Source organism: Hyperoodon ampullatus (assembly GCF_949752795.1).
Source record: "Hyperoodon ampullatus genome assembly, chromosome: 4".
Taxonomy (NCBI): domain Eukaryota; kingdom Metazoa; phylum Chordata; class Mammalia; order Artiodactyla; family Ziphiidae; genus Hyperoodon; species Hyperoodon ampullatus.
The window spans coordinates 37,702,880-37,715,569 of NC_136917.1; the positions used below are offsets into that span (position 1 = coordinate 37,702,880).

Below are 12,690 nucleotides of genomic sequence, written 5' to 3' on the forward strand. Positions count from 1 at the left end.
CCCTTCCTGGCACACCCGCCTCCCAGGCTGCCATCTGAGGAGTCAAGGGCTGCGGGGAGAACTTGTGGAAGTTGGAAAGCACCTGGTGCCCGAGTCTCGATGTTGAGGGGATGGCATGTTGGGGTGTGGCTTCCGGGAAGGGCCGGGATGCCCCACTGCGGGACGGCTGTCAGACCCTATTCGCTGGGACTCTTCACTGTGATCAAGGGTGGACGTGGCCTCTCCCACCCTCAGGTGTGTCCACATACAAAGGCTCAGGGCCCGACGGGCCCCACCCCAGGCAGGGCTGGGGGAGCCAGTATGAGGAAGGGGCACTTGGGGGGGTCCATGAAAGAGAAGTCAGGGTTCACTGGAGGCAGGAGAGCAGCCTGTGCAAAGGCACAGAGGTGTGGGAAGGCAGGGTTTGGTGTTTGGGGGAACAGTGAGTAAGAGTAAAGGCAAGAGGGGTGGGTGGAGGCCGGCTGAGGGGCCTGTGCTGGGGAGACCGCAGGGAGTCCATGGGACCCCTGCCCACACCGTGGACAGCACTGGCAGGAGACAGAACCCAGCCCCTCAAAGGGGAACCTGGGGCTGAAGCCTGCGCCTGCCCTGCCCCACGGCCTTTGAAGCTGAAGTCCGGCCATCTACTCTGCCACCAACAAACGGCGACACCACGCGCCTGCCCAGGGTCAGGCCAACCCCTGGGACTGGGGATTCCAAGCTTGTCCGAGAACCCCCAGGGACTTAGCCCTCCCCGGCACGACCACAGTCAAGCTTGCATTTCCTAAGCACCTGCCTTGTGACTGCAGGAACTGAACACCGCTGCACATGCGCCCAGAGCTGGGCCCCGCAGCTGGGCAGCTAATCCAGGAGCCTTCCACCCAGCAGGTACGGGGCAGCTCAGGCCGGAGCAGTCTGCCTCAGGCTGGGCCCTCCACGGTGACAACCTGGTGCAGGCGCCCCCTGCAGCCTCTGTGTCCCTCACGCCGCAGCCCAACCCTTCACCGCCCCCAACACCCCAGCCATTAGCTCCAGCACTCTGGCTCCCCACTCAGGGCTGGCGGGGGAAGCAGCGGCATTCCCCTGGCCCTGTGCCCAGTGGTCAGGAACTCAAACCTTCTGCCTGGAGCCCAAATGCCCCCCTACGTCCCCGGGCTCAGCCCCAAGCCCAGTCCAGCTGGCTCCCGGGAGTAGCCGTGGAACCTGCCGACTGAGGGCACCGGGGCTGGGCGTCCCGCGGCGCTCCACGTGCCTCCTGTCTGAGGGCGTGAGGCCGGGCCACCTGGGCTGTCTCCACAGAGGCTGGTGGGCGTGCCGCCCTGCTCGCCAGTGTCATGGGCGTGGGGCCCACCACAGCTCCATCCTTGGCAGCACGGACCGTCTCTCTGGGATGTCCCGGTCCTCGAGGACACCTTGACAGCTGGGGCAGAGGGGCGGGTCTGGGCAGGTCTTGGCTCTGAGCGAGATGGCCGCAGCAGGCCCACGAGGGAATCCAGCTGGTCCTGGGGCCCCAGCGTCTGGGGGCCCCTCTCGGCTCCTCTTGGTGATGATGGGACGACTTGGATGATGGCTCCATCCTCTGGGGCTGAGGTACGCCGAGCAAACACGCGAGGTCGGGTAGGAAAGATCCTTTTATTGGGGTGGACATGGAGCACGCACTAGTCCATGATAAAATGACTTAAGAGAAAGATCCGGAAGGGCTGACTTCTCCCCCTTACGCATGCTCAGAGCAAGGTCTGGGCACAGAATAGGTCCCGGTGGAACTCGAGACAAGGCAAGTCTTTAAGGCCCGAACCAGCCGGTGGGAGCCGGGAGAAGGGCCCCCACCCCTGCTGGCCGGCTGCAGCAGGGGCCTGGCTCTAGACCCTCGCAGACACGCTCCAGTTTTCCAGAGGAGAACTGGGGGGCAAGAGGAGGGGGAACTGGAGGCGGGGAGGTGAGTAACAATTGTTGTTTTTAAAAGCATCTACCAACATCACACTACTGGGTCTGACGTCCCCTTTAACCATCGCTTGGTACATTTTACAGCATAAATAAAAACTCAAGGAAAATAAATACATCGGCTCCTATGAGGTTGGAAGTGGTGTGGACGGTGGGGCGTGGGTGGGCCGGCGGAGGGGTTGGGGGGCGGGGCGCTTACACAAGGCGGGCGGGCGAGGAGCAGACAAGACAGGAGGCGTCTGTGGGGGAGTGTGAGTCTTAAGTGTCCTCGTGCATGTCCGGGCTGTCGGTCCGTGCGACCTTGCGGGGGGGCGCCGAGCTCTCACCCTCGAGGTCCACTTGCTCCTGGTCTCTCTTCTTGGCAGCATTCTGGGGGGCAGGGGAAGCGGAGGGGTTGTGAGTCTTCATGCTGGGGGAGCTCCTGAAATCTGAGGCTGGCCCTGGGGCCCCAGCACATCACAGAGCCAGGCAGTCGACCTAGGGCCCGTGGCTGGGCAGCCCCTTCTGCCCCCTGGACCTGCCCCACCAAGCCACAGTCCCCTGGGGACACCAGCCTGTGACAAGCACTTCAAGGAGTCACCGCAACTCTCAGTGACCCCCACACAGCACTTCTCAGACACTCAGAGCAGCCATCCACCCTGCCGGAGGGCAAAGGGCACTCATGAGCCACCCGGGGAAGCCCCCAAATTGCCACAGAAGAGGAAAGCGTGCTGATTTGGGAAAACCTCCTTTCCTCACTGGTGGGAATCAAGGCTTGTGGGGCGGGGGCGGCCAGGACCTGGGGTTTTCTGAGCAGTCACTTCATCATGGGGTCCCCCTCCAACCCGGCCCAGAGCAGGTCACTGTCCAATGTTCACCATTATGGGGAAAAAACAATCTGACCACACGGCAAAACTACACGTGCAGATTTTCAAGAAAGAAAAAGAAAATATATCCTGTCAGAAAGGTGGCCTCTTATGGGAAGGACGGGGGCGACGACTTTTCACAGCAGCGACGCATCCTAGTAGGGCCTGGATTTTTAATCGTGTGTACTTTTCATCATTGAACAAAGACTCCAAGTAACAACACTGAAGTCCATCTGCCACCAGGGCCGTGCTCCCCACAAATTGTGGGGAGCTGGGCCTCAGTACAGCTTACCTGCCTGTCCCTGAGCACTAGAGCCCTGTGGCCTCTGCACAGCCATTCCTCTAGAGCATTCTTCCTTCTCCTGAATCACCTAGCAAACTCCTATTCAGCCCTCGAGGCCCCACTCGAACACCCAGTCTCCCAGCCACCGGTGTCCTTCCGCTACTCAGAGCCCCCTGCTGGGCACTGTGTTCCTTCCCCGAGTCCCAGCACTCGAACCGCACATGCCTTACCTTTTTGTCCCATTGCTGATGTAAGTAGCGCAAAAGAATGTTTGTTTTTTCTGTCACAATAACTGAGAAGGAAAGACAGATAAAGTTGCCGGAAGAAGCTGTGGGGAGCCGGCTGCAGGCAGCCCAGCCCCCATCCCAGCCTGCACTGCCCTCCCAGACGAGCTTACCCCTTCCTGGCCTCTGGGCTGTCCCTGCCCTGGGTGGCCTTTGTGTGACTCAAGTCACCACCCCCAACCCTGGAGGAGAATTCAGGAAGCCAAGCATTCTCCCTCCTGAGCACAGGCCACTACCATGAGCCCAAGCTGGCTGCCCTGACAGGGTCCCTGCTTCCCAGAGAGAGGCCGAGTCCTAAGCTGAGCTCAGATTCCACCCTCGGGCGGGGGAATGAGCCCCGGCATGCCAGGTCACGTGGGTGTTTTCCCAGACAGACCAGGAGCACAGATCCACATGCTGTGCCCCAGTGACCACAGAACGCACCCAGCAGAGTCCAGGATTTTTTCACGGTTGAAAGAAAACACCGTGACTACAATAAATAACCTTGAGATCCCCCTGCTCTGCAGGCTCCAGGTCTTTCCCTGCAGGTCCCTCTGCCTAGCCGCCCCCTCCCCAAGCTGCCCACCCCAGCCTGGGCTGGGTCCCCCACCCCATGGTACGAGTCTTGAGACCTGTGACAGGGAGCCAGCAGGGGAGGCCTGACTTGATGCGGGGGTGGGAGTGAGGGCCAGCGAGCGGCAGATGAGGGCCAGCTTGGGACCCTGCAGGGCTGGACGTGGATGCCGGCGTGGACATCAGGAGGGTCCCAGGGAAAGCCAGGCTTCCCGCTGCTCCCAAGGGCTGGGAGCTGCCCAGCTTCCCACAGGCCACCTCCTGCACCACCCTCTGGCCCTTCCCCTCGGCAGCCGGGATGGGACAGAACAACAGAGCCCACTTACTCTGTTCGGACGGGTACTCCCGAGTGGGCAGGTAGACTGAGGGACGTCGGTTCTGTGGGAGGGTTGGGAAGGCGTGGGTTAGGAGAGTAGACAGGTCTGGGGTCCCCTCACCCCTCAGCTCAGCACCCGCCCTCCAACGCAGATCAAAAGACGTGCGAGGATTTCAAGTGGGGCTGGGTTTGAAGCTCAGCCCCTCTTTCTGGCAAGACCCCGACCTGGGAGCTGCACACCACCCCTGGCCCTTTCCCCGAGGGCAGCTCACGGCCCACGTACTCACCGAGGCTTTGCACACAGAGTCGGCATGAAATCGACTAAAATTGCTTTTGTTGTAGACAGGCAGTCCTTTCAAAAAATCTGCCTAGAAGACAGGGAAGATGGTAAGTGAGAAATCAGGCAGCAGGCTGGGCCACCCCCGGAGCACCTGTGACCGGGTGGGCTACCTACCGGGCGACTTCCGGTTTCCTTCTTTCTGTTCTGTCATTCAAGTTTTCTAGAACTCACCCTTGAGCTGGCCACCTGATGTGTCCACTCTTATGACCAGAACAAAGTAACCAACCCCAGAGTAAGGGTATGATCTCCCACAGGGTCCTCACAATAAACCCGTCACCAGGCCAAGGAGCGGGGAAACTGAGGCTCAAACAGGACAGGACACTTGCATCAAGTTAGGAGCAAGCAGCAGGGTGGGGAGCCGGACCCGGGCCCATCCGACTGCAGGCCTGTCCTCTGTGCTAGCTGAATACTGAACTCGTGGTCTCACCTCCATTTATGCACCTTTGATAGAGCCTGGGATGGAGACTTGTCCACCCTAAGAAACCCTGAGAGTCCATGTGACAGTACACGGGGGTGGGGGAGCAGGAGGCTGGGTGAAGGGGAAACGGCAGCTGGGACACAGGGGCTGCTGGGACACAGGACCCAAAGCCTGGGGTCAACCGAGCTTCCGAATCCTGAGAAAACTCAGAAACCCAACTTTCAGTGTGTCAGTGCCAGCTTTTTTCTTTTTTTTTTTTTTGGCTGCACCACGTGGCATGTAGGATCTTAGTTCCCCAACCACGGATCGAACCTGTGTCCCCTGCATTGGAGTGCAGAGTCTTAACCACTGGCCCGCCAGGGAAGTTCCAGTGCCAGCTTTTTAAAACTGGCTGAGCTTTGCAGCAAACACTGTGTGGACCAGGGTTGGCTCGAGGGCTGCTCCTGGGGTCCCCACATCCAAAGGCTGCCCTGTAAGGGGAGAATGCCTCCCACTGTGGGGCGGGCCAGAAGCCTAAAGAAAGCAGGCTGGCTCCTCCCTGCCCCCGGTGCCTGGGGCAGGAGTTCAGGCACCAGAGGTTTCAGGCCCGCAAGGTGCCAGGGAGCCAGTGACAGATTCATTCACAGCTCTGACTCTTGGAAAGTCCTTTTTCTCTGACGCTCTGGCACCAACTGGGCAAGGAAGGGAGAAAGCTCTGGAAGGGGAAGACCCTGACTCTGGGTGGAGGGCAGGTCTCTGCCACAAGATGGGGGTGAATAAAGGCCAAGGGGAGCTGTGTCCGCCTCAGGAAACTGAGGCACAAGAGCCCCGGGGAGGGATGAAGGCTGAGAACTTGGGGCAGGGAGTGACTTCCCAGCAGAGCAGGAGGGCAACGCTGTCGTCAGGCCTGGAGGGGGAGAGCTGGGGAGGACCACGGGTTTCCCAAGCTGGAGTCACCCCATCATACAGATGAGGAAACTGAGGCAAAAAGGTCATGTAACACTCATCTGAGGTCCACCAGCCCCAACGAGAAAACAAGGAAGCTGACTGAACCCAGGTTTGCCTAACCTCAGAGGCCAAGCTCCTGTTCTGTGATGCCAGTGCCTCTGCTTCCTGCCTGAGAGCTGAGGGCTCAGAGCCTACAGGCTACGTGAACCCTCCCTCGGGTGCTCCATCGCCATGCCTGACCCAGGAGCTGCGCTCTCGGGGAAGCCGCTGTTCAGGGGATCCCCCAACACCCTCTGGTGCCGGTGGAAACAGGCGTCCTCACCCGTGTGGGGCCCAACCCCTCCTCTGCTGGGCCCTGGCAAGAACCTAGCGGGATGGGTGAGCCAGGGGAGCTGGAATGTGGATGGGCCTCCTGTTCCCACCCAGAAGGTGGCCCTCACATCTGGGTGACCTAAGGCCCCACAGCCAGCTCAGAGTGCCTCAAACCTGCCTCCCCTGTCCCAGGACCCCTGCCTCAGCTCAGCCCCAGACTGAGGGCCAGCTTCATCCATCCGGCACGGTGTTCTCAGGACCCAACTGTGTGGCGGGCCCTACACCAGGCACCAGGGCACTGCGGAGAGCCACAGCAGACCTACTTCTGGCCCCAGGGAACAGCCAGTGCTTGGGGACACGGGTGTGGATCAAAGAGCCATGCAGTGAATGCAGAGTGGCCATAAGGACAGGGCACCACGAGGTGCCATGTGAGGCCCATGACAGCAGGGGGAGGGGGGAGGGAAGGCTGGCTGGTCTGGGGGATGGGGAGGACTGCCCAGATGCAGTGATGCAGGCCTGAGACCTACAGGAGAGGAGGGCTCCCTGCCCCAACTCAAACCCCTCCACAGCCCTGGCTCGGCTTGGCCCATGCCAGCCTCCTGCCACACACCTCCTCAGCCCGTGCCACCCTCCAGGAATGCCCCTCCGCTCTCCATGTGGGAAACACCCGCCAAACTCTCCAGCCAGCTCAAAACGCCCCCTCCCCCTTCCCTCTCCCCACACCTCGGGAACCTCTACCAGGGAGCCTCTGCCAGAGCCACGCTCATACCCCAACGAGGTCATCTGTTTACACAGCCAGTTCCCTCACTGGACTGCCACCTCCCTGAGGCAGAGGGCACGGCAGGGCTGGCTCAACCCTGGGTCCCTGACAGGGCTAACATGGGGCCGGGTAGCAGCGTGGTGAGACGTCCCGAAGCCCCGGGCCTGCACTGATCCTGGATGGGCCCCTCCCTGGCTGTGTGACCTGGGGCAGGTGACCTCCCAGTCTGGCCGCCCCAGTTGTGAACCGGGTTTACAAGAGGGACCCCTCCCAGGGTTATTCTGGGTTTCAGTAAGACAACACAGGGAGAGAGCTTTGCCCAGAGCACCCCTGAGGGCAGCTGTTAGTATCAATGCATGTATACTGAATAAATGAATGCAGACAGGACATGGCCAGTACTTCCTGTCAGCTAAGCAGGAAAACCAAGCCTCAGACACAGGGAGAAATCCTCACCTCAGCCAGACAAATCCTAGCTACAGCTGGGCCCAGAAGCTGTCCATTGCCTCAGCAAACACTCACTGAATATCTGTGTGCCAGTCCCTGTGTGGGCAGCCTGCCAGTGACCCAACCAAAGCAAGATGAGGAAAAGAAAGGTGTGCAGAGAGAGGAGGCATGGGGGCCTCCTGCAATCAGGAAGGGACTCTCTGAGCAGATGTTATTCACAGGAGGAAGAGCAATCCAGGCAGGAGTAACAGGTGCAAAGACCCTGGGGTGGCAGGGACTGAATGTGAAGATGTGAAAACAAGGCCACTGTGGCTGGAGCTCACAGCGGGGAGGGGTGAAGAGGGTGCAGATGAGGTCACAGAGCTGGGCAGGGACCTTGGAGGCTGAGGGGGGAGGTGGGTTTCATTGGGGTTACAACAGGAAGCCCCCCGACTGTTTTGTAAGCTAGATAGTGGTATTATCTGATTGACATCTTTAAAAGCTCCCTCTGGTTCTGGGTGAATTACAGACTGCCAGTGGGGCATGATGGAGGCAAGAAGACCAGGGAGGAGGCTGGAGCAGGTGTTCAGGCGGGAGGTGGCAGTGCCGGGACCAGGGCAGGGAGCTGTGGACAGATTCAGAATTCATTTTGGAGGCAGAGCCAACAGAACCCTCTTAGGAACTGGGAGTTGGCAATGAGGTCACAGCGAGGAGTCAAGGACAACACCCAGGCTTGGGGACCCACGTGCTAGGAACCCACTTACCACTTTCCCCTATCCTTCCTGACAAGAAGTCTTTTACCTATTCCCCACCATATCCCAAGGACTATGGCTTGTGGGCTGGGACCCTGAGTCCAGGAACAATGGGGTTTGACTTGCCCTGACAAAACCTTCCATCACCTCTGTCAGCCCTAGGGATGCCAAAGAGTGGAGGGAATGAAGGGGGCTTCAGCCCAACTGTGAGGCTGTGTCCCACTTCACAGGTGGAGAGCCCAAACCCCAAAGAACCACCAGACCCAAACCCCAGGATGAGTGAGCGGCCCAAGGGGGATTTTAACCTCCCAAAAAGTTGGCATTATCCCCACTTCAAGATGAGGAGACAGCTGGGAGGGAATGTCACCATCCCCGAGTCACCCAGCTCATCTGTTGAGCGTTCACTGTCCCAAGCCCTTTAAGACGTCAGTTCCCCAAATAATCACAACCCTATGAAATCTGGACTATTGCTACCCTCATTTAACAGGGACAGGGCCTGGTGGCTGGAGCGATTAAGTCGTTCCCTCTTAGAGCTGGTCGGGACCGGAATGTTGCAGGTGGGGTCAGGGCTCTGGGGGACCAAGGCAGTTCGCGATGTCGCACTTCCTTTGGCGATAAAGCCCCGCATGTCACGATGTCAAGCCCCCTCCCCGCCCCGACGCTCAAGCCGGCCTCCCAAACCTTCCCGAACAGGAAAGACCCAGGTCTGGCGCCCGGAGGACGAGGCCTCAGTTGGGGGTCTCGGGGGACCCCATCCCCACCCCCCCCAGGCGATTTCCGGGGGAGCCGCAACCCGGAAATGAATGAGTTGTCAGGGCCTGGAAACCTAGATAGGGTCAGGGGTCGGAGATGGAGCCAGGACGGGGTCAGCAAGACGCTCACAGCAGGGTCCGGGGGGGTCGAAGGTGACAGGTCAGAGAGGGGGCGGGGCCGGGCCCGAGGGGGCCGGCCAGGGCGGTGAGGGGCCTCGGGGGTTACTGGAGGTGGGTGGGCCCGCGGCGCCATTTTGTCGAGCGGAGGGGGAGTACGGCCCCGGCGGCCACCCTCACCATCTTCTGTTTCCTCCGTCGCCGCCTCAGCCACCGCCTCAGCCGCCGCCGCCGCCACCACAGCCGCCTCCTTAGCAGCCGCCGCACAGTAACTTCTAACCACGGCACAGCCCACACTGCTGGTGCGGCCGCCCTTCAGTCGTTGGTCCGCCTTCTGGCCCTACCTCCAAGTTATGCGGTCTTTGCGCACTCCCATTGGCCTGATCCGGCTGAGTCACGCTCCCATTGGTCGCCACGCCACCTCCCTTCGTGGTCAAGTTCAGTTGAGAGAGCAAAACCCCGCCCGGGACTTGCAAGCGAAGAGCGGCGAAATCCGGAAGTGGGCGGAGGCCGCGCCCCCAAAGCCCCTTGGGATTTGTAGTCTGCAACACCCGGAGGTCCCACGGGTCTCTCTAGCGTTTGCTACGCTTTTTCATATGGTGGTTCATGGGGTTCTCACAGCAGCCCCGGAAGGATAGGGGCCCACCGTTACACTCCCAGCCTCCTCCCTGGGGTCCCAATCTTAGGTTTCGGCATATCTAAACTGCTCCCACGCTAGCCGCTTGATATCTTTAAGCTGACCGAGCATCTTTGAAACACTTCCCTTGGCTCCCCAGTATCCCAAGGATCCAGTCCCGCCTCCTCGGTCCCAAATTCTGGGCCCCTCCGGCCTCCTTCGTCCACCTTTTATCCTGACCCGTCCAATCCCTCCTCCCTTTGGGCCCTCCCAGACCCTGCCACCTTCTCTAAGAAGCCTTCCCCGACTGCGTTCTTCCCAAGGCAAAGTCCAGTGCCTCCTCTGGGCTCCACAGTCCTCACAATCATCCTCCCAGCCCTGACTCCACTGTGTCCAAGCTGCCTGGGTACGAATCAAGCCACCGCCCCCACCCACCCCCCACCACCAGCCTGACAGCCTGGAGAGAACAAGAACTTATTGAGGAAGTACTCAATAAGTTACTAAGTGGAAGCTACTAAGTATTATTACACCAACATCACAGCAAAGGAGAAATGAGCATCTCATTTTAAGGATAGATCCTCTATTTTTTTGGCCGCGCAACATGCAGGATCCTAATTCCCCAACCAGACATGGAACCCGCGCCCCCTGCAGTGGAAACCTGGAGTCATAATCACTGGACCGCCAGGGAAGTCCCATTTTATTGGAACCAAATGAACCTCAGAGGGCTAAGATCTTGCTCAAGGTCACAGAGCCCATCCCCAAGGGGCAGGTGGAGGATTCAAACCCCTCCCACCTCTCCACAAGCCTTCCTAGAACTGTGAGAATCGATATTTTATAAGACAAGTGAAAAATTGAACATTTATTAGATTTTTAATGACATGAAGGAATTGTTGACCTTTTTTTTTTTAGCTTTGAAAAGCTTTGTGAATATGTATTAAAGGGCCCTTATCTTAGAGAAGTGAGTTCTGAAATATTTACAGAAGAAATAACCTGATGCCCGAGATTTGCACCTCAGGAGAGGGCAGGATAGGTTGTGGGTAGAGCTGTGTACTGGGTTACAAGGGCGTTCACTGTACCATTCTGTGGACTGATGCACATGTTCGAAATTCTTCCTAATTCAAAAGCGTAAAAAGGCATTTGGCAAGGTTTGACTTCCCACTCTCTCTTCCAGTCCAATCCCACAATTCTTCCCCTAGGCCAACCCCGAAATCTGAGAATTCATGTCCGTCCGAGTCCCAGTCGTCAGCGAGGAAAAATGCTTTAATGGGGGGGTGGGGTCCAGCCGGCAGCGTCGCGCTGCTCAATGGCTCAACGATTTTCGACCCTTGTGCATGCGGCGAAGAATGACCTGGACGCCGTTTGGCTTGCTCAAGCGCCGGATCCAACCATGCTTGTTCTTGCGCTTGATGTTGCTCGGCTGATACTCGTTCCCGCGCGCCTTGCCCCGGGTCTGCTGCACGGCGGGGAGTCCCCAGGCGTCGGGGAGCCCCAGCCAGGCCCGGGGCTGGAGCCACCTGCCGGGGAAGGTTAGAGGGGGCGCTGTGTGACTTCTGCGTGGCGCCCAACCTCTCCGAGCTTGGGCTTCCCGATCAATGCTGGAGGGAGCCTGGCAGCAAAAGGCGCTCGAGGAGTTCTCAAGGCATTGGAAGGTCATGTGGTTGGTAAACAGCTGGGGCCAGCCCCCGACACCGCCCTTACTCCCAGATTTGGGAAGGGGCCCCCCTGAGGACTCACCTGCCACCCAAAAGCGCCGCTGACCTACTGACTGGCCCCAACAGGCGACCCACCGATCTGATCGAGAAAGCCATGTCCGCCGCCGGCACGCCGTCCGGTGGCAGCTATTCCAAAGCCCACAGGTTCCGCAGCTGCGGGACGTGGACTTCTGGGAAATGTAGTTTCTTCTAGGCGGAGCCCTCATTGCCGCGGGAGTCGTAGGTCTACGTAGGCGCACCGCATCTTAGGCGTGAGCGTCAGTGCCCACTGGAGAGTGTAGTTCTTGTGGACCAGCAGGTGACAGGCGAACGGCGCATCCTCCGCATGCGCGTGCGTACAAGACATTATGTCCCTGGGTCTGCTGGGAGTTGTAGTTCCTTCTCCTGTAGATCTACAGAGGGTACCCTGGGGTGACGGTGGCGCAGCTGGTGGCAGCCTCAGGAAACGGCTGGTTGAATTTCCCACCCCCAGCGGGAGCCAGGCAGACGGCACACGGCTGGCAGCTTTCCTTTAGCCCCAGCCAAGTCTCCGCCCCTTGGCGGGGAGCCCAGGAAGTCTGAGTTGGTGTTGGCTGGATGTCCTTGGGGTGGTCATTCAGTTTCTCAATCTGCAGAACTCAACGGTTGCAGGCTTGCCCTTGGCGGTGCCCCCGTTCAGGCCCTATTTTTCTAATACTCATATCTGAGCCCTTTCCCTTCTTACACACCCTCTACGGCTCCCCACTGCCCCAGGGAAAATATCTGGCAGGCATTTGAAGCCCGCTCTCGCCATACACACACACCCTAAATTTCAGCTACAACCTCCTCTGCCTGGTGCCCCCCTAGTCATCTTTTTAAAATCCTCCTCAGATGCTCTCCTTTCCCCCAGTCCTGTCCCTCCCTCTGGCCCAACACTGTTCCCCAGACTCTCCCTGAAGCCTAGGGCGCCCTCAAGGGCCAGGCTTACAGCTGAGTCCCTGCAGGCACCCCAGCATCTCCCAGCCTGGGGAGGGGGAGGGGAGTTTTTTCTGCGTTAATAAACTGTAGTCTCCCAGGAGCACCCTGAGTGGGCAAGAGTGGGTGGCTGGACCTAATCCAGCTCTGGCAGCAAATTCCAGGGGATAGGAGTGGGGAAGGGATGATTAACCCCTTGTCCTCTGAAGCCCATCCTACCTGCACCATCATTTAGCAAACCACTACAATACTACAGCAGTACAATAATAATGCCAATAATGTATGGAGCACTTTCCCTGCTGAGCAAACTCATGAGGGAATTAATTCCATAGAGAAATAAATGGAGTCTCAGGGAAGGGACTTGCCCAAGGTCACATATCAGCAAAGGGCAGAGGCTGGATTTGAACTGTGGGCTTTCTGGCTCCGGC

The 12,690-nt window shown here is 59.0% G+C and overlaps 1 protein-coding gene across 1 annotated transcript; it reads right to left on the reverse strand.

The window, feature by feature from the left end:
• Positions 1–10,873: 10,873 nt before the first annotated feature.
• On the reverse strand, positions 10,874–11,487 carry MRPL34 (mitochondrial ribosomal protein L34). The gene is made up of 2 exons (XM_079702440.1): positions 11,352–11,487; positions 10,874–11,131 (listed from the first exon to the last, which is right to left on the reverse strand). The coding sequence occupies exons 1-2, from the start codon at positions 11,423–11,425 to the stop codon at positions 10,918–10,920; spliced, it is 288 nt and encodes a 95-aa protein (XP_079558566.1). The 5' UTR covers positions 11,426–11,487; the 3' UTR covers positions 10,874–10,917.
• Between the last annotated feature and the right edge of the window lie 1,203 nt (positions 11,488–12,690).